This window comes from Haemaphysalis longicornis, unplaced genomic scaffold, assembly GCF_048455015.1.
Source record: "Haemaphysalis longicornis isolate Haplotype H1 unplaced genomic scaffold, Haemaphysalis longicornis Haplotype H1 scaffold_4, whole genome shotgun sequence".
NCBI classification, from domain to species: Eukaryota; Metazoa; Arthropoda; class Arachnida; order Ixodida; family Ixodidae; genus Haemaphysalis; species Haemaphysalis longicornis.
The window spans coordinates 214193750-214220174 of NW_027526361.1; the positions used below are offsets into that span (position 1 = coordinate 214193750).

General features: G+C 50.3%; 1 protein-coding gene across 1 annotated transcript in view; it reads right to left on the reverse strand.

Annotated features, from left to right (window-relative positions):
* Nucleotides 1–389: 389 nt before the first annotated feature.
* Nucleotides 390–26425, reverse strand: part of LOC144180209 (uncharacterized) — a 32515-nt gene continuing 6479 nt past the window's right edge. The window contains exon 2 of the mRNA XM_077708591.1: nucleotides 390–646. Within this exon, the coding sequence (XP_077564717.1) occupies nucleotides 390–646 (257 nt within the window). The remainder of the gene's footprint in view (nucleotides 647–26425) is intronic.

The window sequence follows — 26425 nt, forward strand, 5'->3', positions numbered from 1 at the left end:
ACGACGTCGTTCGGGGCCGATACATCGGTCCGGTATGTCTCTTCTGCATGCAGTTCTGTCAACTGAACAAACTCGTACAGCGAGGCGATGGCGGTTCCTCTTGCGACGTGTTGGAGCCTGTTTCCAAAGTTTGTTAGCACAACACTTGTGCAGCCGTCACACAGGTGGACAAGGCTCCTTGCAACACAGATTTCTTTTTCTAAAAGCAAGTTCGTCTTGCCTTCCACTAATCGTTCGCAACATTTGGGCACGTCCCCTTTCACGAAGACGACGACACTACTGCGGGCTGGCACCACTACGTTGTCGTCGACTACGCGGAGGACGCGGACTTCCCCTTCTGCGTCGTTTGTAGCGATGGCTCCTGCTGTCGAGAATGTCACTGTAGATGTTTACAGGTCAATGACGGCGCCGTTTGCTTGTAGGAAGTCGATGCCTAGTATTACATCCCTGGAACACTCTTGAAGTACGATGAAGTCAGCGACGTAGGTGTAGCCACGGATGCCGACCCTAGCTGTGCAACGACCTGTAGGCGCGATCAGATGACCACCCGCGGTGCGAATGTGGGGTCCGTTCCAGTGCGTGAGAACCTTCTTGGGCTCCTCGACCAGGTTGCTGCTGATTACCGAGTAGTCGGCACCTGTGTCCACTAGCGCGATAACGTCATAACCGTCAATAGTCACGGCAAGATTCGATGTGGCTCGTTTTCGGTCGGTTTCTGTCTGCGTCGGTTCTATAGCGGTACGTCGTCGAGAGCATCGTGGAGGATCTTCACCGGCTTCCCGTTCAGCGACCCCACCTCCAGAGGCCACTGGCCTCAGTTTTCCCGACGCGGGCTCTGCGAGCGGCGCCCGGGTGAGCTGGAGGGGAGACGAGGGCTTGGCGACCGGTAACGATAAGGTGACGACGACGGCCTTGTTTCCTCACGACTAGACGTCGACCAATTATGCTGTGCAAGCAGGTACTCCTGAATTTCAGGTGGCCGTTCACCTTTTCGCGGGCAGGGTTCGTTGGGATGAAAACCGCGGAGACCGGCACGGCGGTACGGGCAGGACCTGTACAGATGGCTGGCTTCACCACAATGAAAACACAGTGGCCGGCTATCCGGTGCACGCCACAAATCCGTCTTCCGAATGGTCGCCGGGGTGCGTCGATATCCCGGCTGGCGAGGGGCCATGGCGCCGTCACCAGACGCGGCATAGGTGGCAGAAGGCGTTGGGGCGGCGAAGTTCCGAGTGGCGTACGGAGAAGGCGTTGCGACGGCGACGTTCGGAGCGGCGTACGGGGAGGTTTGCTGGAGAGCGGCGGCGTATGTAGCGGAGCTGCGAGATGCCGGCATGTCGAGTTCAGCTGGTTCCTGAACCGCTTGCCGCACTTCCTCTCGAACTACTTGTGATAGCGAGTCATATGTCTGCGACGCCAGTGGCAGCTGCGGTCGGCGAAGTTCTTCTCGAACTACCGAACGAGTGAGCTCACGCAATGCGTCTGGGCTGGTGGCCAAGGCAGCGGAGAGTACGTTCACCGACGTGCAGCTTTGACTGCAATCGTACTGTCTGGAGCGCTGCTCCAGCGTCCTTTCCATGGTCGACGCTTCATTGATGAACTCGAGAACGCTACGGGGAGGGTTGCGCACTAGCCCGGCAAACAGCTCCTGTCTGCCTCGCATAAGGTGACGGAGCTTCTTGTCCTCGGCCATGTTCGGGTCAGCACGCCCGGAAAGGCGGGACATGTCTTCGTAATACATGGTCACGCTCTCATTGGGGCGCTGATTTCTTGTGTATAGCGCAGCTTCGGCCTTTCCCTGCGGTCGCCTCTGGCATAGGCAGCCAGAAACCGAGTGCGAAATTCGTACCAGGTTGGGAACTCCCTTTCGTGGTTCTCGAACCACGTCCTCGCGTGGTGGTCGAGCGAAAAATACACTAGTCGCCGTTTCATCAGTGCATCCCCTCCATGAAAGCTCGCGACGCGCTCATAGAGGTCAAGCCAGTCTTCTGCGTCCTCAAAGACATTGCCGTTAAATATTGGCGGCGTTCGCGGCTGATGGATGACAAACTGACCTGAGAAGGCATAGTCGGTCTGCGTCGTAGTTGAGGTCATGATGTGTGTTTTCGCTGCCCTGGTTGTCGCCGGCAGCAGTCCGAATTCGGGTGAAGCACCTTGGAGTCGACGACTGCTGCGTTGGTGAACAGGAGTCAGCTCCGTGCGAGGCGCTTCGTCTCCAGCAACGCTGTCGTCTTGTCGCATCCGGGGTGACAACCCGCACCCTCCACCAAAAATGTAGCGTTATGTAGGGGTTCGCTACTCGTAATCAATTAGTTTAATGCCAGAATTAGGCTTAAATCACAAAGCTAATGGCGATGCCAGTACCGAGCGGGACACACACAAAAACGAGTTTCGTCTTCTTTCACTTCCATGCGCCAGAACACGCGCATGTGGTGGGATTGGCGGTGGGATCCCCCACGCGCTGTGGTGGGATTGGCGGCAGTGATAGTCTTCAGTGTAGAGCTCCTTTCTAGGCGGTCGCTGAATCGATGGGTCGTGGCAATATAGTCTGGAATCAAAAACTCACACAGAGCGCGAAAAAATAACGTTAGTAGAGACAGAGACACACGAGAAGGACATTGAAAATAAAAATAAAAGTTTACTGACGTTTCAGGGAGAGGACTCCCTTTCTTCAGAGTACAAAATAAGTTTGTTTCAGAGCTATATATATATACAGAAAATGTAGCAAGGGCGAGGGCAAGGTGAAAGGAGGGAGAGTTTATACAAATGAATCATGGTTGGTGGGTAGCAAAAGAATGACGAGAGAGCGGGAAAATAAATTATAAAAATGATAATAAGCACACACAGTCACGCGGTACGAACATGGGAACCAAACACAGAGAGAGAAAAAAAAATAATAAAAAAATAAATAAATAACAAGGTAATTTTCCTCCCCCGTGGCAACGGGGGTCAAAGAGGGGTCAAAACAAGATATGCCCATCCACGTGTTTGACATGGGCGAAAAAGTAATTAAACCGGCCGATAAAGGAGGCGCCATCGTGATCCTCGACAAAGCTGACTATGTCAACGAGGCTCATAGACAACTATCAGAATCTGCGTTCTACAAAGTACTCCCTAGCGATCCCACTAATGATTATAAGCGAATTGTCAAAGAAAAACTCACTGAGCTTGTTCAAAATCAGGAAATAACTGAAACAACTGCTCGTTCTCTTATCCCCTTAAGCCCAGTAGCCGGTAGATTCTACCTTTTTCCTAAGATTCATAAAATAACAACCCAGGTCGCCCCATTGTCTCTGGCCGAAAACCTCTCGCGCTATGTCGACTCTCTCATTCGCGACATTCCCCCCAGCTTTCCATCCTTCATTAAGGATACAAATGATTTTCTCTCGGATATCATCAAGATGGAAATTCCTAACTGTTTACTTGTTACCCTAGATGTCGTGTCGCTATACACTAACATTCCGCATGCCGATGGAATCACCGCTGTATCATGTGCGTATGAGGGGTCCGCGGGTGACAAACCTATCGATTCTCTCACCCTTGAAACCTTCCTTCACCTTATACTTGAACTTATTAATTTTGAGTTTGATGGTGTCAATTACGTGCAAGTCAGCGGAACGTCAATGGGAACCAAAATCGGGCCCAACTACGCGAACATCTTTATGGGATGTCTAGAGTCAAACTTCCTCGAAACCCAAAATTTGAAGCCATTGTACTACAAAAGGTATATAGATGATATATTCATGATTTGGCAGCACTGTGAAACGGAACTACTTGCGTTTATTGAGGCTTTTAACCTTGCGCATCCTACCATCTCCCTCTCTCATTCCTACTCTGCGCACAGCATAAATTTCCTGGATGTTAATGTCACAGTTTCTCAGGGCAGGTTTCAGACTAATCTCTACAGGAAACCTACGGACACGCGCCAGTATTTACACTTCCACAGCAGTCATGTCTGGCACTGCAAGACTGCAATACCTTATAGCCAATCTCACCGTTTTAGGCGAATCTGCACAAGCCAGGCGGATTTCGATTCAAACTGCAGAGAACTTAAAACCGCGCTCTTGAATCAAAAATACCCAGAGCAGGTGATCGATGACGCGATTACACAAGCTAACTAATTGAACCGCACCGACATTCTTTGAAAAACAGCTCCAAAACCCAATCAACAAACAAACCTCGTGTTGACCCATTCGGCCTCTTCTCCGAAAGTTGCATCCATACTAAGGAAACATCACAATATCCTTGCTCAAAGTGAGCGCCTAAAAAGAATATTCCTCGAGCCGCCACGTGTTGTTTATAGACGCAGCAAAAATTTGGGTGGCGTTCTCACTAAATCCAGCATCAGCCGACCACAGACTACTGGTTGCCTGCCCTGTAACAAACCACGGTGTAAGGTATGCCCACAAATGACTACCACACAGCGCGCCGCCAGCACAGCTTCAAACTATTATGTTAATGTAAAAGGGAACTTTAACTGTGATTCCGCCAACGTCGTATACCTGCTGGAATGCACCCTTTGCGGCAAACAATACATTGGCCAAACTGAAGCACCCTTTCGTTTGAGGTTTAACAATCACCGCTCTCATGCAAAAACCTGCCCTTCTTTGCCTCTATCAAAGCATGTTAACACTCCTGGTCATTATTTTGAACAACTGAAGGCCACAATTCTTGAATCTAGTTTTAAAACGCATCACGATCGCGAGGTTCGTGAGTCCTACCTTATCTATAAGTTTAAATCAGCGTCGTTTGGCATAAATGAAAGTTATGGGAAATTAACGTGTCTTTCCTCCGATTAAAATTTCGGCTGCATTTCTCAGGCTAGAGCTATGCCGTTCATTTCTTTCCCTCAATAATACGCTCCCATTAGTTGGCGAGCTCCCGTAATTGGGTATAGTTTCGTGCTAGCACGACGTTTTTTAGCACAATGGCTTCACTGAACCTAATTTGATGAACAAGTCTTGACATTGTGTTCTGGGTAGAAGGCTGCAGTACCATTTTTAGCTTTGTTATTCTCACCTTGTAATTAATTTGTGAACGCGAGCGTGTGTGATTGCTTTCGTGTCCTCTTTCTTTTTTGTATTGTTGTTTTCTAATATCCATTGCTGACCGCCTCGGCATACCCTGAACTGGCACCATGCGCCGCCCAGATGAATACGACCTGCTGCCGCGTCATGCGCGTGCACCTGCCTGTTTTCTTTCTTTTCATGCCTTGTTTCACCTTGACCTTTTTTCTTTTTTCTTTTTTTCATACCAATGTACACTCATTTCGAGTCGAAACTACCTGTCCTACTGCTTTTTGGCGTGAATTTTGCCTCCCCCCAACGGAAGCCATGTGTCTCATGTTTCAATGACCTTACCCGGATTCTTAGAACGGGTGTGTAAGGGCAGATCTTCATCCTTTGTGTGCATTTGCGTATCTTCTTTTCCTTGTTCCGCCTGACTAATCTTTTTGCCCATGTCAAACACGTGCATGGGCATATCTTATTTTGACCCCTCTTTCACCCCCGTTGCCACGAGGGAGGGGAAAATTACCTTGTTAATTTGTTTTCCCCACTATTTGTATGCCAATGTACACTCATTCCTGTCGAAACTGCCTGCCCTACTGCTCTTGGCAGCGACCCTTGCCTCCCACCAACAGAAGCCACGTGTTTCTTGTTTCAATGACTTTACCCGGATTCTTAGAACGGGTGTATATCTTCTTCGGAACGTCTCTGTTCCGCGTGACTAATCTTTTTCACCCATGTCAAACACGTGCATGGGCATATCTTGTTTTGACCCCTCTTTGACCCCCGTTGCCACAGGGGAGAAAAATTACCTTGTTATTTATTTATTTTTTTATTATTATTTTTTTTCTCTCTCTGTGTTTGGTTCCCATGTTCGTACCGCGTGACTGTGTGTGCTTATTATCATTTTTATAATTTATTTTCCCGCTCTCTCGTCATTCTTTTGCTACCCACCAACCATGATTCATTTGTACAAACTCTCCCACCTTTCACGTTGCCCTCGCCCTTGCTACATTTTCTGTATATATATATATAGCTCTGAAACGAACTTATTTTGTACTCTGAAGAAAGGGAGTCCTCTCCCTGAAACGTCAGAAACTTTTATTTTTATTTTCAATGTCCTTCTCGTGTGTCTCTGTCTCTACTAACGTTATTTATTTATCTACATATATATATATATATATATATATATATATATATATATATATATTTCCGCGAACCATACATTGGCTTTGTTTATTTGTGTTTTGCTTTTACCGTCCGGCTGCGCCGGTCTGTGTTATCTCTGCGCCAAGGGAAGCGCGTGTTCAATTCTTTCTTTCTGGGCCGCATGTGTTATCGGTTGTGATAGGGAGAGCATTCCGATCTAACGTGAGTAGCCCAGAATAATCTTCTTGGATCTACTATGTTCTCGATGTGAATCGACGTTTCGAGAACCACGCGCGCCGAAAGATAAAAAGCCTGCAGTGCGGACGCCGGGGCATTCGATTCGATGACACTCGCCTGTGCAAGTCACTTCGTTGACCGCTGCTTCGCCGCCTCTGTATTCTTTTGAGTTGTTAGGGGAGCACAAGTTGCTCCAATAAACGTGTTTCTCATTCAAAACAACTGCATCGTCCTTGTCTTCGTGACATCTGGTTGAGGTGCTGGGTGCGCACCCTTCATGCCCACTACAACCTCGGGAAGCCGCCAAGCCAGTCCAACAAGAGCCAGCCTCCGCCTGCAAGATTTACCACCCGAGTCCGGTCTACTACCGGAGAAGACGAAGAAGAAAGACGTCGCAACCAGCACCATGCTCAACCAAGCCACTCCTCCTGTCGTTCTGCAGCAGCCACGGGAACCGCCATCATTCCGAGGAGCCCCCGCCGAAGACCCAAAAGAATGGCTGGAGAAACTGGAGCGCGTCCGGAAATTCAACAGGTGGGACGACGCAGAAACGTTCCGGCACGTTTTCTTTTACTTGGAAGATTCGGCTCGCACTTGGTTCGAGAACCACGAGAGCTCCATGACAAACTGGGCTCAGTTCAAAAGCGAGTTCACTAAGACCTTCACTACCGTGGTCAGAAAAGAACGCGCAGGGCTTTTACTTGAAACTCGAACGCAGCACCCCAACGAAGGGGTAGTGATCTTTGTTGAGGAGATGAAGAGGTTGTTTCGACGTGCGGATCCGGAGATGACAGAAGAAAAGAAACTAAGGTTTCTCATGCGAGGGGTAAAGCAGGAGCTTTTTGCTTGCCTTGTCCGCAATCCTCCCAAGACGGTGGTCAAATTTTCGTCTGAGGCAGCCGCGATGGAGAAGCCGCTAGAAGTTCGAACGAGGCAGTACGATCGCCCGGTCAACGTGCTGGTTTCCGGGACAATCGGTGCCCTGGCTACAAGCTCCAACACACTGCGTGAGACCATCCGTGCAGTGGTCAGGGAGGATCTTCGGAAGCTTTTTCCGACGACGCCGCAACCTCAAGTGGCTTCCCTGACTGACGTCATCCGCGAAGAGGTCCAACACGCTTTGGGCACTTCTATGCCATCCGAGGCACCCCGCGAGCCATAGGCGATGACCTACTCCGCGGCTGTTCGTCGACCCCGCCCTGCTCCAACCCGTCTACAAGAAGCTCCACCGTACCGCCGTCCACTCTCGCCGCCGTCCTCACTGTCGCCGCCGTCGACCGTACCGCCGTACACAGCCCAAACCCAGACGCCGAGGAAGACTGACATTTGGCGAACGCCAGATCATCGTCCGCCCGTGTGCTACCATTGCGGAGAGGCCGATCACATCTATCGTCGCTGCCCGTACAGGAGACTCGGACTGCGTGGTTTCTCCGTCGACGCCCCACGCCCCCGACACGGCCAGCGGCCTACCGAGATCGACGAATACCTGCCCAACACCAACCGAGGACCAGCCCGCTCACACCGATCGCCGTCGCCCTACCTATACCAGTCGCCTACCCGCCATAGCAATGCTGATTTCGCACGTGGGAGGTCCCCCAGCCCACGCGGGGGAAACTAAAAGCTTGAACTTCTGGAGGTGAAGTTGCTCTACGGCGAAAAACTGGAAACCCTCCAACGACGCAAGGACGCGGTGAAGACAGTGATTCACGACATGCCCTCATCCCGACCACCCGACCTAACCCTGACGAGACTCCAGAACACGACGACAGCTACACGGCGCGACGCGTACCCGACCTGAACGAGACGTCCGCTGAGAAGACGACGACAACGACGATGCACAGTGCCCGACCGTCAACACGTACAATCACAGATACGACGCCCCGACAAACCCTGAATTCGAGGAAGACTCCATCTGACGTCAAGGTGTCCATCGAGGTCTTTGACGTAGTCGCTCTCGTAGACACGAGAGTTGACTATTCGGTAATGAGCGGACCATTTGCGTCTAAATTGAAGAAAGCTATGACCAGATGGGACGGTCCGCACATACGCACAGCAGGAGGCCACGTCGTGACGCCAAGTGGAACGTGCACATCGCACGTCACCATAGACGGCACGACGTACCCTGCGGCGTTCTGCCTAACTGCTCCCGCGACGTTTTTCTTGGAATGGACTTTTTGATGGACATCGGTGCAATATTCGATCTGCAGACTAAGTCAATAACTTTTTCCCCCCATCACTCCATGACGCCGGAACCGAACCCCGAACGACGTGGTGCTGTAAGGATTGCCGATGATCATGTCACCCTGCCACCCCGCGCAAGCTTGATGGTCGCAGTCTACTGTGAAGATGCTGCTCCTGACGTCGACGCTATCGTGGACACTGATCAAAGGGTGCTTCTCGACCGTGGTGGGTCTGTCGCAAGCGGCATTGCGCGCTTCAAGAAACACCAATCCCACATTTTGGTTACTAATTTCACCGAGGAGTACCAGCATTTAAACAAGGGCGCGGCAATTGCATTCCTCGAAGAAACGCAAGAAGCAAGTGACGTGATCGCGGTCGCCGACTTTGAACGCACACCCGTAGAAACCTTTAAGCTCTCGCAGCATTTCGACGTGAATCCGGCGCTATCGCCAGAACAACGCAACAAATTATTGGCTTTGCTGCGCCGCTATAGCGAATGTTTTTCGTCGAGCGCAAAACAACGTCAGACCCCTCTAGCGAAGCACCGAATAATAACCGAAGATGGAGCCCGACCTACCCTACAGTCACCGTACTGCGTCTCTTCAGACGAAAGGGAAGCTATCCAGACTCAAGTCGACGACATGCTCAGCGTCTACATTATACAGCCATCGAAAAGCCCCTGGGCTGCGCCCGTCGTACTCGTAAAGAAAAAAGACGGTACATTAAGGTTTTGCGTTGACTACCGGCCACTGAACAAAATCACGAAAACGGACGTGTACCCCCTCCCCCGAATCGACGACGCGCTCGTCCACCTCTGTCACGCGAAGTACTTCTCATCGATGAACCTGAAGACCGGCTACTGGCAAATTAAAGTGGACGAGAGACACCGAGGGAAGACTGCATTTATAACCCCAGACGGCCTATACGAGTTCAAGGTGATGCCGTTTGGGCTGTGCACAGCACCAGCGACGTTTCAAAGAGTCATAGACAGTGTGCTAGCTGGCCTTAAGGGGCACACCTGCCTCGTATACCTCGACGACGTAGTGGTATTCGCCCGGACTTTCGACGAACACCTTGCAAGGTTGGAGTCTGTACTCGAGGCCATTCGTACGTCGGGGTTCACGCTGAAGCCTGAAAAGTGCCGTTTCGCATACGGGGAACTCAAGTTCTTGGGCCACGTCGTCAACGCCGCGGGAGTCCTACCTGACCCGGCAAAAACTTCAGCCATTGCGAACTTCCCTAAGCCGAAAGACAAGAAGGGCGTGCGAAGATTTCTCGGGCTGTGCGCATACTACCGGCGCTTCGTCGCAAACTTCGCACGCATTGCAGAGCCACTCACGGGCTTGACGAAAGATAGTAGCCCTTCCAGCCTTGAAAACGACCAAGAAAAAGCATTCTGCGATCTGCAAAAACGCCTGCAATGCCCGCCCGTGCTTGCTCATTTCGACGAAAATGCCGAAACGGAAATGCACACGGACGCCAGTGATATAGGCTTGGGTGCCGTCCTTGTCCAAAAGCAAAGCGGCTGCGAAAGGGTAATCGCCTACGCTAGCCGTGGTCTGTTGAAGGAGGAGAAAAACTATTCTGCCTCTGAGAAGGAGTGCCTGGTTATTATATGGGCGATTTCCAAAATTTCGCCCATACGTGTATGGAAGGCCATTCAAGGTTGTAACAGACCACCATGCGCTGTGTTGGCTCGCCAATTTGAAGGATTCCTCTGGCCGTCTTGGGCGGTAGAGCTTGCGCCTGCAGGAGTTCGACGTTACAGTCGTTTATAAATCCGGCAGGAAACACTCCGACGCCGACTGCCTGTCCCGCACCCCCGTCAACCCACCACCACAAGACTCTGATGAAGACAGCGCGTTCTTCGGGATCGTGACGGAGAGCGACCTAGCCGCCCAGCAGCGTGCCCACCCCGACTTACGCGTCATAATCGAGTACCTCGAGGGATTCAACGTTGCCGTTCCTAGGACCTTCAAACGCAGCTTACCAGCATTCAGCCTGAGAAACTCCGCCCTCGTGAAGAAGAATTTCAGCCCCGGAACAAGAGCGAATTTCCTTCTCGTCATCCCCGCGTACCTTCGTGACGAAATTTTGGAAGCGTGCCACGACGACCCGTCTTCCGGACATCTGGGTACAGCCCGCACTATTTGAAAAATCAAGGCGAGCTACTACTGGCCCGGCCGTCCCTCTGACGTCACCCACTACGCCCGGAGCTGCCGTGACTGCCAGCGACGAAAAACGCCGCCGACAAGACCCGCCGGACTTCTGCAACCGATCGCCGTCCCATCGAGACCATTTCAACAGATTGGAATGGACCTTTTAGGCGTGTTCCCTACGTCACGATCACAGAACAAGTGGATTGTCGCAGCGACAGACTACATGACGCGCTACGCAGAGACCGCCGCTCTTCCGAGGGGGACTGCACAAGAAGTGGCGAAGTTCTTTATAAGCCAAGTGGTGCTGCGACATGGAGCCCCGGAAGTCCTAATCACGAACCGCGGAACGGCCTTTACCGCGGAGCTGATGCAAGGAATCTTACGCTACAGAAACACGGATCACCGAAGAACGACGGCGTACCCTCCCCAAACAAACGGACTAACGGAACGTCTGAACAAAACGATTGCAGATATGCTGTCCATGTACGTCGACGTTGAACATAAGACTCGGGACGAAGTCCTCCCGTATGTCACGTTTGCGTACAATACAGCGACGCAGGAAACTACGCAGATGACACCGTTCGAGCTTGTCTACGGAAGACGGCCAACTACGATGCTCGACGCCATGCTTCCGCATGTAGAAGACGACGACGTCAACGCCGACGTCTGAGGATACCTTCTACGTGCGGAGGAGGCCCGCCAGCTCGCTCGAGTTCGTATAACGGACCAGCAGTCGGTGGATGCCGGCCGCTACAACCTGCACGCCGAGACGCCGAGTACGAACCCGGGGATCGTGTGTGGGTTTGGACTCCCATTCGACGACGCGGACTCAGTGAAAAGCTTCTGCGACGGTATTTCGGACCCTACCAGATTCTAAGACGTGTTGGCCAATTAACCTGCGAAGTGATACCCAGTGGTGATTCCGGCACATCACGACGACGCACGCGACCCGAAGTCGTCCACGTGGTTCGCTTAAAAACTTTCTATGGACGATGACGAACTTTTATTTTCATTTGTTCGGACTGTCGCTTATGTAGCATCGGGTCGATGCACTCTTAGAGGGGGGTAATGCCGCGAACCATTCATTGGGTTTGTTTATTTGTGTTTTGCTTTTACCGCCGGGCTGCGCCGGTCTGTGTTATCTCTGTGCCAAGGGAAGCGCGTGTTCCATTCTTTCTTTCTGTGCCGCATGTGTTATCTGTTGTGATAGGGAGAGCATTCTGATCTAACGTGAGCAGCCCAGAAAAATCTTCTTGGATCTACTATGTTCTCGATGCGAATCGACGTTTTGAGAACCACGCGCGCCGAAAGATAAAAAGCCTGCTGTGCGGACGCCGGGGCATTCGATTCGACGACACTCACCTGTGCAAGGAACTTCGTTGACCGCTGCTTCGCCGCCTCTGTATTCTTTTGAGTTGTTAGGGGAGCACAAGTTCGTTCCAATAAACGTGTTTCTCATTCAAGACAACTGCATCGTCCTTGTCTTTGTGACAATATATATATATATCAAGGTTGCAGGCGTCATTGCCAGTGCTATTCGGCTTTTTTCGAAATATTTAATAGGGCCGAATGACGTGTGTTTGTCAGGTTTCTTTAATACATTGATAAATACGCGAAAATATAGGTCGAGGAAAAATCCGCCGTTTTTCCGGGAGCGGAAGAACGGCGGATTTTTTCTCGACCTATATTTTCGCTTATTTATCAATGTATTAAAGAAACGTGACAAAGACACGTCATTCGGCCCTATTAAATATTTTGAAAAAAGCCGAATAGCACTGGCAATGACGACTGCAACCTTGATATGTATCTTTACCGAGTCCCTCGTCCCATATCTTTCTGTTCTGCTATATATATATATATATATATATATATATATATATATATATATATATATACATTGAGAGGCAATGCTAGGAGACTTGGAGGACGACGTTAATTCGACGAGCGGTACCCTGGATAGAGCAGGATCAACCACGATGGCGGTGATCGCGCGTCCGAGAAAGACGACGAGCGATGAGATGATGATGGACGCACCCAATGCAGCGACGACGACGAAACACGAAGGTGGTATTGGCCAGTCATAATACTGAGCTATGGCCTGATGACGGGACGTTTAAGATTCGCGCTTACAATATTATCCCCCCTCCGCGGAAGCGGCCATCCTGGCCGTCACAGTCAGGTAGAGGAAGCCCGTCGAATAAAAGGCTTGATTCGGGAAACATGAACGATCTCAGTTCCACGGCACCGGCGGTCAATGACACCGCAAATAGGGGTTACGCGGTAGTTAACTGGTGAGGTCTGCGCGAGGATTGTGTAGGGGCCAATGAAGCGGGGAAGGAACTTCTCGCATAACCCAGGGGCACGAAGAGGGGTGCACAGTAGGACTTCTTCCCCAGGTTAGTAGGAGACAGAACGATGGCTCTTATCGTAGCGGGACTTGCGGCTGTTTTGGCAGGCTGCTGTGTTCTTACGGGCAAGGCTGCGGCAGTGCGCAAGTCGGGAAACAAACTGGTCGGGCAGGCTTGCAGTAGAAGATCCGGGTGCAGAAAGGAACGATGTGTCAAGTACCGAAGAAGGGGAACGGCCGTAGACAAGGAAGAAAGGAGAGAATCCTGTGGTTTGTTGTACAGCGGTGTTGTAGGCGTAGGTGACAAAAGGTAAGATGGTGTCCCAGTTGGTGTGGTCCGGTCGAATGTAAAAGGAAATCATGTCGGAAAGAGTACGGTGGAAGCGCTCAGTGATGCCATTTGTCTGCGGGTGGTAACTGGACGTAGTCTTGTGAATGGTTTCAGCGGCACGAAGAACTTCGGAAAGAAGAGTAGAAAGAAACGCTCTTCCGCGGTCACTAAGCAGAACGCGAGGTGGACCATGGCGCAGGAAGATTGCTTGCAAGAAGAATTCCGCAACCTCTGAAGCGCAACCCGTGCGAATAGCCGCTGTTTCGGCATAGCGGGTCAGGTGGTCAACCGCGGTGACAACCCACCGATTACCGGCTGGGGTGGCTGGAAGGGGTCCGTACAGATCGATCCCTACAACTTCGGATGGAGTCGAAGGACAGGGAAGGGGTTGTAGCGTCCCAGCTGGACTCGAGGATGAAACGTATTTGGCAACACTTGTTAAAAGCCCAGGCCAAAAGAAGCGGCTTTTTATGCGATCGTATGTCTTTATGTAGGCAAGATGACCAGCGGTAGCATCGTCGTGAAAAGTTCGTAATATCTCTTGCCGAAGGGAACGCGGAAACACAGGGACCCATTTGTCGCCAGTAGGGTGATAGTTGACGTGGTAAAGGCAGCCGCCATTCATGAGTTTAAATTTGTTCAGTTGTCGACGTGAACGGCTGTTGAGAGGTTGGGTTGAACCGTCTAGAAGGTCGATAAATTTGCGGCAGTACGTGTCAGCTCGTTGTAAGGAGAGAAGATTAGAAGGTAACGCCGAGCTGACGGGCTCGGTGGAGGCAATAGTAATAGCTGGCTCTGGCGGAGGTGGCGCTTGACAACTTTCCTGTGTTGATAACAGCGGACAGCGTGAAAGTGCATCGGCATCGGAGTACTTTTTGCCGGATTTGTACACCACGTCAAAATCGTACTCTTGCAGCTTAAGTATCCAGCGGCCAAGGCGTCCGGTTACATTCTTGAGAGAGGATAGCCAGCAGAGTGCATGGTGATCCGTTACAACGGTGAAGTGACGACCATACAAGTATGGTCGAAACTTTTGAACGGACCAAACTACAGCCAGGCACTCCTGCTCGGTTATTGCGTAGTTCCGCTCGGATGGCGTCAACGTCCGGCTGGCGTAGGCAACCACCTGCTCCAAAGATGTTGCATTGCGTTGCAGGAGCACAGCACCAATACCATGTCCACTGGCGTCGGTGTGGAGTATCGTCGGAGCGTTGTCATTAAAATGGCTAAGTACGGGTGCAGAAGTAAGAGCCTTTTTGAGCTCTAGGAACGCTGATTCACATTCGTTAGACCAGATAAACGGTGTGCGAGTAGCTAAGAGCTTGTTTAAGGGTGAAGCGATTGCAGAAAAGTTCCGAATGAATCGACGGAAGTATGAAGCCAATGCAAGAAAACTTCGAAGTTATTTCTGACGAAGGGGTCGCGGAAAATTTATTACGGCTCTCGTTTTATCCGGATCGGGGCGAATGCCATCTTTGCTCACAACGTGCCCCAATACTTTGATGGATGTGGTTGCAAAGTGGCATTTTTTTGCATTGAGTTGGAGACCGGCCTCGCTCAGGCAAGTTAATACTTGGTTCAGGCGTTGAAGGTGCTCAGCAAATGAGGACGAAAAGATAACAATGTCGTCCAGGTAACAGAGACACGTTTTCCATTTAAAGCCACGAAGGACATTGTCTATCATTCTTTCAAATGTAGCGGGAGCATTGCAAAGCCCGAATGGCATTACATTAAATTCCTAGAGGCCATCGGGTGTTGCGAAAGCTGTCTTCTCTTTGTCAGCTTCGTGCATGGGGATCTGCCAGTATCCCGATCGAAGATCGTGACTAGAAAAGAATTCTGCCCCTTGCAAGGTGTCGAGCGCGTCGTCGATGCGCGGCATCGGATGAACATCCTTGCGAGTGATCTTGTTGAGGGCCCTGTAATCCACACAAAACCTCACGGAACCGTCTTTCTTCTGAACTAGCACCACAGGTGATGACCAGGAGCTAGCCGAGGGACGAATAATATTTCTCTTCAACATGTCGTCCACGTTTTCTTGAATAATTTTACGTTCTTTAGGTGAAACGCGGTACGGGCGCCGACGGACGACACAGGAACCATCCGTTTCGATACAATGAGTGGCCAGAGAAGTCTGCCCCAGAACAGAAGAGTTCGTGTCAAATAAAGCTTTGTGCTTTTCCAGTAGGGTCAATGGGGTGTTCGTTTGCTCAGTTGAAAGGTCGGGATTGATATTCGCCCTAATAGGGACAGCCGGTGGTTTAAGATCAGCAGAATTATACACTGTTGCAAAAGACTCAAGAGCACAAACGTCTATGGCATCATCGGGGGGCACAGAAGCAATAGCGGCGTGTTGGGGTACCAAGAGGGTCTCCGACGTCAAATTGATAGCGGCGAGATAGGCAGATCCACGAGAAAAACGGACAAGTCACGGCGGTATTAACAGTCCTTTAACAAAGAATTTTCCCATTGTTGTAATCAACACGTCGCCGTCAACAATTTGGTCTGATGACACAGAAAGAACAGCTTCTTGGCCAGGGAAAAGTGTACAGTCAGAGGTCGTCACCAAACGTAGATCTGACGCGCTATCGACACTTGCGAGCTCTGTTCTTGCGATATCAATCATTGGCTGACCACAGGAGATGAGAGCAGATGCCGAACGTAAAAAGTCCCAACCCAGAATTACTTGATAGACGCACGAAGAGAGGACTGCAAACTGAACGTGGTGACGACTGTCATTAATGAGTATGCGCGCAGTACAATATCCTGAAGGCCGAATCATATCCCCGTTCGCACTACGCAGAGCTGGGCCCGAATAAGGAGTCCTCACCTTTTTTATTCGAGAGCACAAACGTTCATGAATGATAGATATGCTGGCACCCGTGTCTACCAATGCGTCAACAGGAATTCCCTCAACAATGACAGTCAAAGTGTTCCATGGCCGGTCCGGGGGTCTTACATTTTCCCTTTGTGTTGCAGTTTCGCCCCCCAAAACTGCAGGACCTAGTTTTCCAGCGCGTGGCTGGTATCACGCAAGACTGGTCGCAGAGGCGACACAGCCCGACGGTGTGGTGATGGTGACCGGCGTCGTTCGTTTCGGGAGTTGCGAGGAAAGTCAGCGGGGCCAGGTGGAGAGGGAGAACGACGTGGCGGCGACGCATACCGCTGTTGGCGGAAGCCGTAGCTAAAACGCATGTTATCGCGCTCGTAGGTGTCGTAGCCACGTCGCTCGTCCTGTTGACGCCGGCGGCAAAACCGAGTTGCGTCGTGAAGTCCGGCCAGTCACTGATACGGCGCTCATTGTTCAAAAACCATGTCTTGGCTGCTTTGTCCAGGGACCACGACACGTTTTGAAGCTTCGCGTGGTCGTCCCACCTGTTAAAAGCGCTGACGCGTGCGAAGGTATCAAGCCACTCCTCGACGTCTTCACCCGGAAGGCCATTGAACATCGGCGGATCCCGCTGGTAGCTGGTTACGAAGAAAGGTGGGAAGGCGGCTGAACGCGCACCGCCGGTTCGGCTGCCGGTTACGCTGGAAGGTTCCGCTGTCATAGGCATGGTGTCTTGCGGTAAGCGACGACCCGAACGGAGCTCCAGGGGTGCACTCAGAGATGGAGGGCAAGGGATCAAACCGCACGCTCCACCACTTGAGAGGCAATGCTAGGAGACTTGGAGGACGACGTTAATTCGACGAGCGATACCCTGGCCAGAACAGGATCAACCACGATGGCGGTGATCGCGCGTCCGAGAAAGACGACGAGCGATGAGATGATGATGGACGCACCCAATGCAGCGACGACGACGAAACACGAAGGCGGTATTGGCCAGTCATAATACTGAGCTATGCCCTGATGACGGGACGTTTAAGATTCGCGCTTACAATATACAGGGTGTCCCAGCTATCATGCACCAAGATTAAAAAAAAGAGCAATGGCGTTACGCGAACAAAACCTAGTGCGTAATGTTTGCAGTACTGTGGAGAAGCGTATAGTAATTTTTTCGTTAATGATGCTTAACTAATTAATTGTAATTAATTATCTAACCTGAGAAGTGCTGTTCTAATCACTGAAGTGTCAATGAGGCACTTGTAGGTACCCACGAGGGGCATCTAACTGCGGTATTTTCAGCGATGAACTAATTCCGTACTCATTTATTCTGACTAATAAAGAAAACCCGCGAAATATAAAAAAATACCACGTGACGGCACTTCCGCACGCATTGTAAAGTAGCGTCCCCAAATAAGCTGATTGAAAGCAACTGCTTCGCCTGTCCCCTCCTGAAGAGACAGCGCATCACCTTGATAATGGCATGCATGGAAGGAGCAGCAACAGCAAGATTCGCGGGGTGCGTGTGCAGATAAGGCACAAACTCGGTCGCGATTTACTCTTTCTTTTTTTTGTTTATTTCATTCTGGCTAACTCAGAGGCAGCCTGTTTGAGGGCATTGCTTTACAGTGCGCGCTAATGCGCGCGGAGGCGCCGTCACGTGGTATTTTTCATATTTCACGGGTTTTCTTTATCAGTCAGAATAAATGAGTACGGAATTAGTTCGACGCTGAAAATACTACAGTTAGATGCCCCTCGTGGGTACCTACAAGTGCCTCATTGACACTTTCGTGATTAGGACAGTACTTCTAGAGTTAGATAATTAATTACAATTAATTAGTTAAGTCTCATTAACGAAAAAAATGCTTTACGCTTCTCCACAGTACTGCAAACATTATGCATTAGGTTTTCTTCGAGTTACGCCATTACTCTTTTTTTAAACCTTGGTGCATGATAGCTGGGACACCCTGTGTATATATATATATATATATATATTGTTAAGAAGACAGCCAACACGCCGGTAGCCGGTTGACGTTGTTTATTTGCAGGAGCGAAGGCGATGGATAACGCAGGTCTGAGCGTTGCGTTTACCAAGCTCGTTGCTGGCGCATGCACGTCCTGTGGTTCATCGTCTTCCCTGACACCTCTTTCGCGCATATCCCCGTGTGTGGATTGGGCATAATCCTATATGGGCTATGCTGGTGAGGCACATACCCCGATGTCTTGATGGCATGTTGCGTCTATCGCGTATGTTCATTACCCTCGTTACAATCACCCCCCGGTGCAGAAGGAGCCAACCTGGCGACTTAGGGTGATGTCGACACGAGCGGGTCGTAGTAAGGCTTGAGCCTATCAACGTGGACTGTTTCACGGCCACGGCGGCGAAGATCCGAGGACGGAGTAACGGGCTCAACAAGGTAGTTCACTGGCAAATTGCGGGCAATGACCTTGTATGGACCGTGATATTTGATTTGGCCACCAATTTTTGGGAGAGACCGGGTGTTGGGCTGGGCACCCAAAGCCACACATGCGAACCAGGATCAAACGTCGTAGGACCGGTGGAGTCGTCACGACGATGCTTCTGGCGCTGTTGGGCAGCAGTTGTAAAAGAACGGGCTAGTTGTCGACATTCTTCGGCGTGCTGCGCCATTTGTGATACTGGTGTGTATTCTGTGGCACCGCGGTTGTAAGGGAGTATGGAATCCAGGGCGCATGTCGGCTCATGTCCGTAAAGCAAGAAAAACGGGGAAAATCCCGTCGTCGCCTGTGTGGCCGTGTTGTGGGCGTACGTTATAAATGGGAGCACGAGGTCCCAATTGGAGTGGTCGGATGACAAATACATTGAAAGCATGTCGCCCAGGGTGCGGTTGAATCGCTTTGTGAGCCCATTCGTCTGTGGGTGGTATGATGAGCTTGTCCGATGAACTATGTGACCTTCGGCGAGTAGCGCTTTGACGACTTCCGACAAGAAGACCCGTCTTTGATCACTCAGGAGCTCCCGAGGCGCCCCGAGGCGAAGTATAAAATGACGTAGTAGGAAAGTGGCGACGTCACGAGCCGTGGATGCGGGCAGTGCAGCAGTTTCAGCATACCTCGTCAGGTGGTCAACGGCAACAATTATCCACCTGTTACCGGAAGCTGTAGAAGGCAGTGGTCCGTATAGATCGATCCCAACGCGGTCAAAGGGTTTTTCCGGGCAGGGTAGTGGTTGCAGTGGAGCGGGCGAGCGAGCAGGTGGCGACTTGCGGCGTTGGCATTCCGGGCACGAGCGAACGTACTTCTGTACGAAGTTGTACATTCCACGCCAATAATAACGGAGGCGGAGTCGCTCGTATGTCTTGATGACGCCAGCATGGGCGCAGCTCGGGTCGTCATGAACATACCTCGGCAAAGTTGGCGCGGCTCACTCAAACTCACTCACAATTTTTTTTTTCGAATCACCACTCACTCAAACTCAGACTCAACGCTGAGCAGCACATCTGCGCTCACTCAAACTCAAACTCACATTGAGCTCAAAACTCAGAACTCACTCGGACTCAAAACTCAAAATGTACTCAGAACTCAAAATGTACTCAAACTCAAAATGTAATCAAAACTCAAAATGTACTCAAACTCAATTTGGACTCAAAACTCAAAATGTACTCAAAACTCAAAATGTACTCAAACTCAAAATGTACTCAAACTCAATTTGGACTCAAAACTCAAAATGTACTCAAAACTCAAAATGTACTCAAACTCAAAGTGTATTCAAACTCAAAATAGACTCAAAACTCGAAATGTACTCAAACTCAAAATGAACTCAAAACTCAAAATGGACTCAAAACTCAAAATGTACTCAAACTCAAAGTGAACTCAAACTCAAAATGGACTCAAAACTCAAAATGTACTCAAACTCAAAATGAACTCAAAACTCAAAATGGACTCAAATCTCAAAATGTACTCAAACTCAAAGTGAACTCAATACTCAAAATGTACTCAAACTCAAAATGTACTCAAAACTCAAAATGTACTCAAAACTCAAAATGTACTCAACCTCAAAATGGACTCAAAACTCAAAATGTACTCAAAACTCAAAAGGAACTCAGAACTCAAAATGGGCTGAGAACTCAAAATGAATTCAGAACTCACATGGCCTCGCAGAGATTGAGACAGTCAGAGAGTGAGAGTGAGAGTTTGAGAGTGTGAGATTGAGAGTGTGAGTGTTAGAGGGAGAGACGAGAGTGTGAGTGACAGTGAAAGTGTGAGAGTGAGAGTGTGAGTGTGAGTGTGAGTGAGAGTGAGAGGGAGAGTGAGAGTGTGAGTGAGAGTGAGAGTGTGAGTGTCAGTGAGTGAGAGTGAGAGTGGGAGTGTGAGTGTGAGTGAGAGTGTGAGTGAGAGTGTGAGTGAGAGTTAGAGTGAGAGTGATAGTGAGAGAGAGTGGGAGTGTGAGTGTGAGTGAGAGTGTGAGTGAGAGTGAGAGTGAGAGAGAGTGAGAGTGTGAGTGAGAGTGAGAGTGGTGAGAGTGAGAGTGTGAGTGTGAGTGAGAGTGTGAGTGTGAGTGTGAGTGTGAGTGTGAGTGTGAGAGTGAGTGTGAGTGAGAGTGAGAGTGAGAGTGTGAGTGTGAGTGTGAGTGAGAGTGTGAGTGTGAGTGAGAGTGTGAGTGTGAGTGAGAGTGACAGTGAGAGTGAGAGAGAGAGAGAGAGTGTGAGTGTGAGTGAGAGTGATAGTGAGAGTGAGAGTGTGAGTGTGAGTGTGAGTGTGAGTGTGAGAGTGTGAGTGTGAGTGTGAGTGAGAGTGAGAGTGAGAGTGAGAGTGTGAGTGTGAGTGAGAGTGAGAGTGAGAGTGTGAGTGTGAGTGAGAGTGAGAGTGTGTGTGAGTCCTTTTGCTATATACCTTTGCTATTTCCTTATAATTATAACCAGAAAGCATTTTTATATTTGTGCCACGTGATCCCCCTCGACGAGACCTTTAATTTGATACCCCACACACCTTAGGAGGGTCATACAAAATTCATACCGTGCTCACGCCGGCGCTTGCGCGTTACGTGTGCCCGGAGGTGTTCGAAAGTGAAGTGTGCAGTGTGTGCAAAAGGGCTAAAGCAACTTTGACCCACATCCTCTGGGACTGTGACCTACATCGGGAAGAAGCGGGCGCCTCTCCCGGGCGACTGCCGGAAGACATAGCTCGCGCAGTGTTATCGCAAGACTTGACAGAACAATTGCAGGCCGTCCAGCGGCTCGAGGTGGCTCTTGCCAGCAAACGCGTGGGGCTGAGCCGGCTGGAGACCGGGGGTATAAACCCCACAGGTCGACAGCGGGCCGGCCTAGCGGGAGTCGGGGAGGCAACACCCCGAAGACGCCTTAACTACGTCGGGTGGCGGGCGACCCTGCGTGGTCCTCCCCGCTACCTCCGCCGGACATTATCAATAAAGTTTACTTCTCTCTCTCTCTCAAACTAACGATGCCTCTCATGACTGTAACCAGGACGCATTATTTAGGTGTCCGACATGATTCCCCTAACTGGAACCTTCAATTTGACGCCCCACATGCTTCAGCGGCCTCACCTTGAATTTAACCCCATCTATGACTCATAATGACCATCTCATGATTCGAACTACGAAGCCTTTTTTTATTTGTACCACGTGATTCCCCTCGTCAAGACCGTAAATTTGATACCCTACACGCCCTAGCGGGGTCACTTCGAATTTTACCCCAATATAAGACTCGCCATGACAATCTAATGGTTATAACCAGGAAGCATTTTTGTATTTCTCCCACGTGATTCGGCTCATCAAGAGCATTGATTTGATACCCATCACATCCTAGCGGAATCAATTTGAACGTTAAACCAATCAATGACTAACCATGACTATCTCATGATATAGCCCTACCACATTTTTGTCCCACGTGATTTTCCTTATCGGAACCTTCAGTTTGATGCCCCGGACACCCAGTGGCATCATTGTGAATTTTAACCTAATTTATGACCCATTTTGACTATGTCATGATAATAATCAGGAAGCACGTGATTACCCTCATCGAGACCTTTAATTTGAAACGCCCTAGCGTCATGAACCTGAATTTTAACCGAATCTTTGACTTACCATGACTACGTCATGATATATCCATATCTCATGTTCGTCCCGAATGATTCCCCACATCGAGACCTTGAATTTGATTCCCCACATGCCCTAGCAGCGTCATTTTGAATTTTAACCCAATCTATGACTCATTATGACTGCCTGATGACTACAATCAGGAAGCATTTTTTTTATTTACCCCGCGTGATTCCGTTAATCCGGACCTTTCATTTGATACCTTACACGCCTTAGCCTCATCAGTTTCACTTTTCACCCAATCTAATGTGGTCATTATTCTGTCTTAAGGGGCGCTGCCCAGTCAACTCAGCTAATTCATTTGAAACAGCAGAAAGGACAGCCCCCGCCCCCATTTCCCCACGGCTCTCACCTCTTCCTTTGTGACCTTTACTATATCAAGCCATTAACAGAAGCAGTCGAACAACCAGCACGCCAGCGCCGCCGTGTGCTTTCCCACCACCCTTTCCCACGCTCTTAGTGGATCCGTCAGGAGGAAAAGTTAAGATAACCCTTTTTTATGACCTCACCAGTCAATTATCACTCACGCGCCCAGCCGCGAAAATTAGGTATACAGCAAGTGCGTATGGCCATGAAAATTCCACAAGAAACTAAAAAAAATCAGACACCACCTCCCTCCCAACCGATCATGCAGATCGCGATTGGTGCCATACCCGCAGGTAACTTGAATTCCGAGCCCACAGTGACGCCTGAAATTTAACAGCCAACCATAGCTGCCTGCTAGGCCACTCATATGTACTCAAACTCCAAATGGACTTAAAACTCCTATGTACTCAGAACTCAAAATGTACTCAAAACTCAATATGTAATCAAACTCAAAATGTACTCAAACTCAAAATGTACTCAGAACTCAAAATGGACTCAAACTCAAAATGTACTCAGAACTCAAAATGGACTCAAACTCACAATGGACTCAAACTCAAAATGTACTCAGAACTCAAAATGGGCTCAAACTCAAATTGTACTCAGAACTCAAAATGGACTCAAACTCAAAATGGACTCAAACTCAAATTGTACTCAGAACTCAAAATGGACTCAAACTCAAAATGTACTCAGAACTCAAAACGGACTCAAACTCAAAACGTACTCAGAACTCAAAATGGACTCAAACTCAAAATGGACTCAAACACAAAATGTACTCAGAACTCAAAATGGACTCAAATTCAAAATGTACTCAGAACTCAAAATGGACTCAAACTCAATCGGACTCAAACTCAGTCGTGATCACTCGGCTCAAACTCACTCAAGCTCAAACTCACCATGTCACACTAGCCTCGCACTCACTCAAACTCAAACTCACGCGTGAGTTTGAGTCCAAATGAGTCTGAGTGAGTGGACTCATGAGTGAGTTCGCCAACCTCTGGTCATGAAATGAAGCGCATATATCTGCGCGCAAATGGCGTGGAATAACCAGAAGCCACTTGCGACTGTCCGAGAAATAATTTCGGCGGTAAAGCAGCTCGTCGCGCAGTTGAAAGTGAGAAGCTTGCCGTCGCAGGGCCCTTGATACATGGGCAGGTGACGCACCGGAGAGGAAGCTGATCATGGAAGCTATCCATGGGTCCTTCCGCTGCTCAGCGCACATATTAGTAGCACTGAGAGACGACAAGCTGCAGTCGCTAGTGGCGAGGTGAGACACGTCAGCCGGCAGCGGAGAGCGCGAGAGGGCATCCGCGTCTGAGTGCTTCCGGCCTGAACGGTAGACGACGTCGATATCGTACTCTTGGAGCCGAAGAGCCCATCGACCAAGGCAACCACAAGAATCTCTGACGGAGGCAAGGCCAGGACAGTGCGTGGTGGTCGGTGACGACGTCAAATCGGCGGCCATACAATTATGGGCGAAACTTCCCCAATGCCCATATTATGGCCAAACACTCTTTTTCAGTGACTGAGTAGTTAGACTCAGCCTTTGTCAGCGTCCGGCTCGCGTATGCAACGACGTGCTCCGCAAAGCCAGATTTCCGCTGCGCGAGCACGGCACCAAGACCAATACCACTAGTATCTGTGTGGACTTCTGTTGGAGCAGACGGGTCAAAATGTCGAAGTATAGGCGGCGATGTGAGCAGACGACGGAGTGTCGCAAACGCCTCGTCACAGGATGCTGACCAAGCCGAAGTGCCGTTGTCGCTGCTGAGAAGCTTTGTTAGTGGTGAAATGATGGACGCAAACTTGCGAATAAACCGCCGAAAATATGAACACAGCCCGATAAAGCTCCTAAGTGCCTTTAGGGTGGTCGGTTTTGGGAACTCCACGACGGCACGGAGCTTGGTCTCGTCCGGACGAACGCCCTCCTTGCTAATGACATGACCCAGGATGGTCAGTTTTTGCGCGGCAAAGTGACACTTCTTCAGATTGAGCTGCAGTCCAGCCGCGGCGAGACACGTCAAAACTTCCTCTAGGCGAACCAGGTGCGTCTCAAAATCTGGAGCGAAAACGACTACATCGTCCAAGTAGCAAAGGCACGTCTTCCATTTGAGGCCGCGCAAAAGACTGTCCATCATTCTTTCAAACGTGGCTGGGGCATTGCATAGCCCGAACGGCATAACGTTAAATTGGTAGAAGCCATCAGGGGTGACGAAGGCCGTCTTTGCGCGATCAGCCTCCGCCATTGGGACCTGCCAGTACCCGGATCGTAAGTCGAGGGATGAGAAAAATTCGGCTCCTTGCAAACAATCAAGCGCATCATCGATGCGAGGGAGCGGGTAGACGTCTTTGCGTGTAATGGTGTTCAAGCGGCGATAATCTACGCAAAACCTAATGGAGCCATCTTTCTTCCGAACAAGCACCACAGGCGAAGCCCAGGGACTCTTGGAAGGGCGAATAACACCTCGCTTGAGCATATTCGTCACGTTGTCTTCAATAGTTTGGCGCTCAGTCGGTGACACTCGATAGGGGCTCTGTCGAAGCGGGGCGTGCGAACCAGTATCAATGGAGTGCGTGACAACGGACGTGCGACCCAGCGAACTTTGCGCGTGATGAAACGACGAACAGAACTTCCGAAGCAATGCAGCAAGTCGTGATCGTTGGGTTGCGTCAAGGTCTTCGTCCATGCACTGGTGGAAAGCAGCAGATGGCAATTGTTCTGGTACGCCGGAACTAACACTCAGTCCGTCAATCTGAACATGGTGCAAATGGTCAGGTACGTCGACGACTAGCCGGGCATCCACAATCTCCATAAACCCAAGTGTTTCTCCGCTAAAAAGGGAACACGGAGTCGCCGACGGATTCGTGACTAACATAGTGCTTGCGCCATCACGAGTTCTTAAAATGGCACAGGGCAAAGGAAGACATTTCCGACGTAGGAAAATGGCTGAGGGCGTAAAGAGAACAGTTGCGTCTGGGACAGTGGTGCAACATAATGGAACGAGGACAGAGGAGCCTGGCGGAACGTCAGTGTTTTCAGCAATTAGTAGCTTGGTAGTAGGGGCATCACCGTAATCCTCTAAGACGTAAGTGAAAAATTCAACTTCAGCCCGAGCACAGTCAATAATAGCGTCGTGGCGGGAAAGAAAGTCCCAACCCAGGATGACGTCATGGGAGGAGGATGGCAGGACGATGAACTCAATGATGTAAGAGATGTTCTTGATGACGACCCGTGCAGTGCAGGCAGCAAGCGGCTTAATGGGTTGCGAATTGGCGGCTCGTAATGAAAGTCCAGAAAGTGGCGTCATCACTTTTCGTAAAGAGCGGCAGAGACGGGCATGGATAACAGAAACAGCGGCTCCTGTATCGATTAGCGCAACGGTAGGGGCACCTTCTACAATCACGTCAATAACATTTTTTGGTGAAAATTGAGGGCTTGTGCAGTTCGACGGTGACGCAGCTCTTGCCTCAGGAACTGCGGCTGTTAGTTTTCCTCCCCGTCACTGGTCGGGCGGCGACGCATGGGAGAAACTGAGCGGCGACGTGGGGAGGACGAGCGGCGGCTGGTGAGCGGCGGCTGTTCAGAAGACTCGGTGGGCAAATTCTGTGGAGTTTGCGGCGGAACATAAGACGGGATGTGGGGGCTTGCGTAAAAAGGTGCTTGAAAAATGTTGGCGGGCTGCAGCACACGACGACGACAGTAGCGGGCGACATGTCCGGGTGTCCGTCACGCG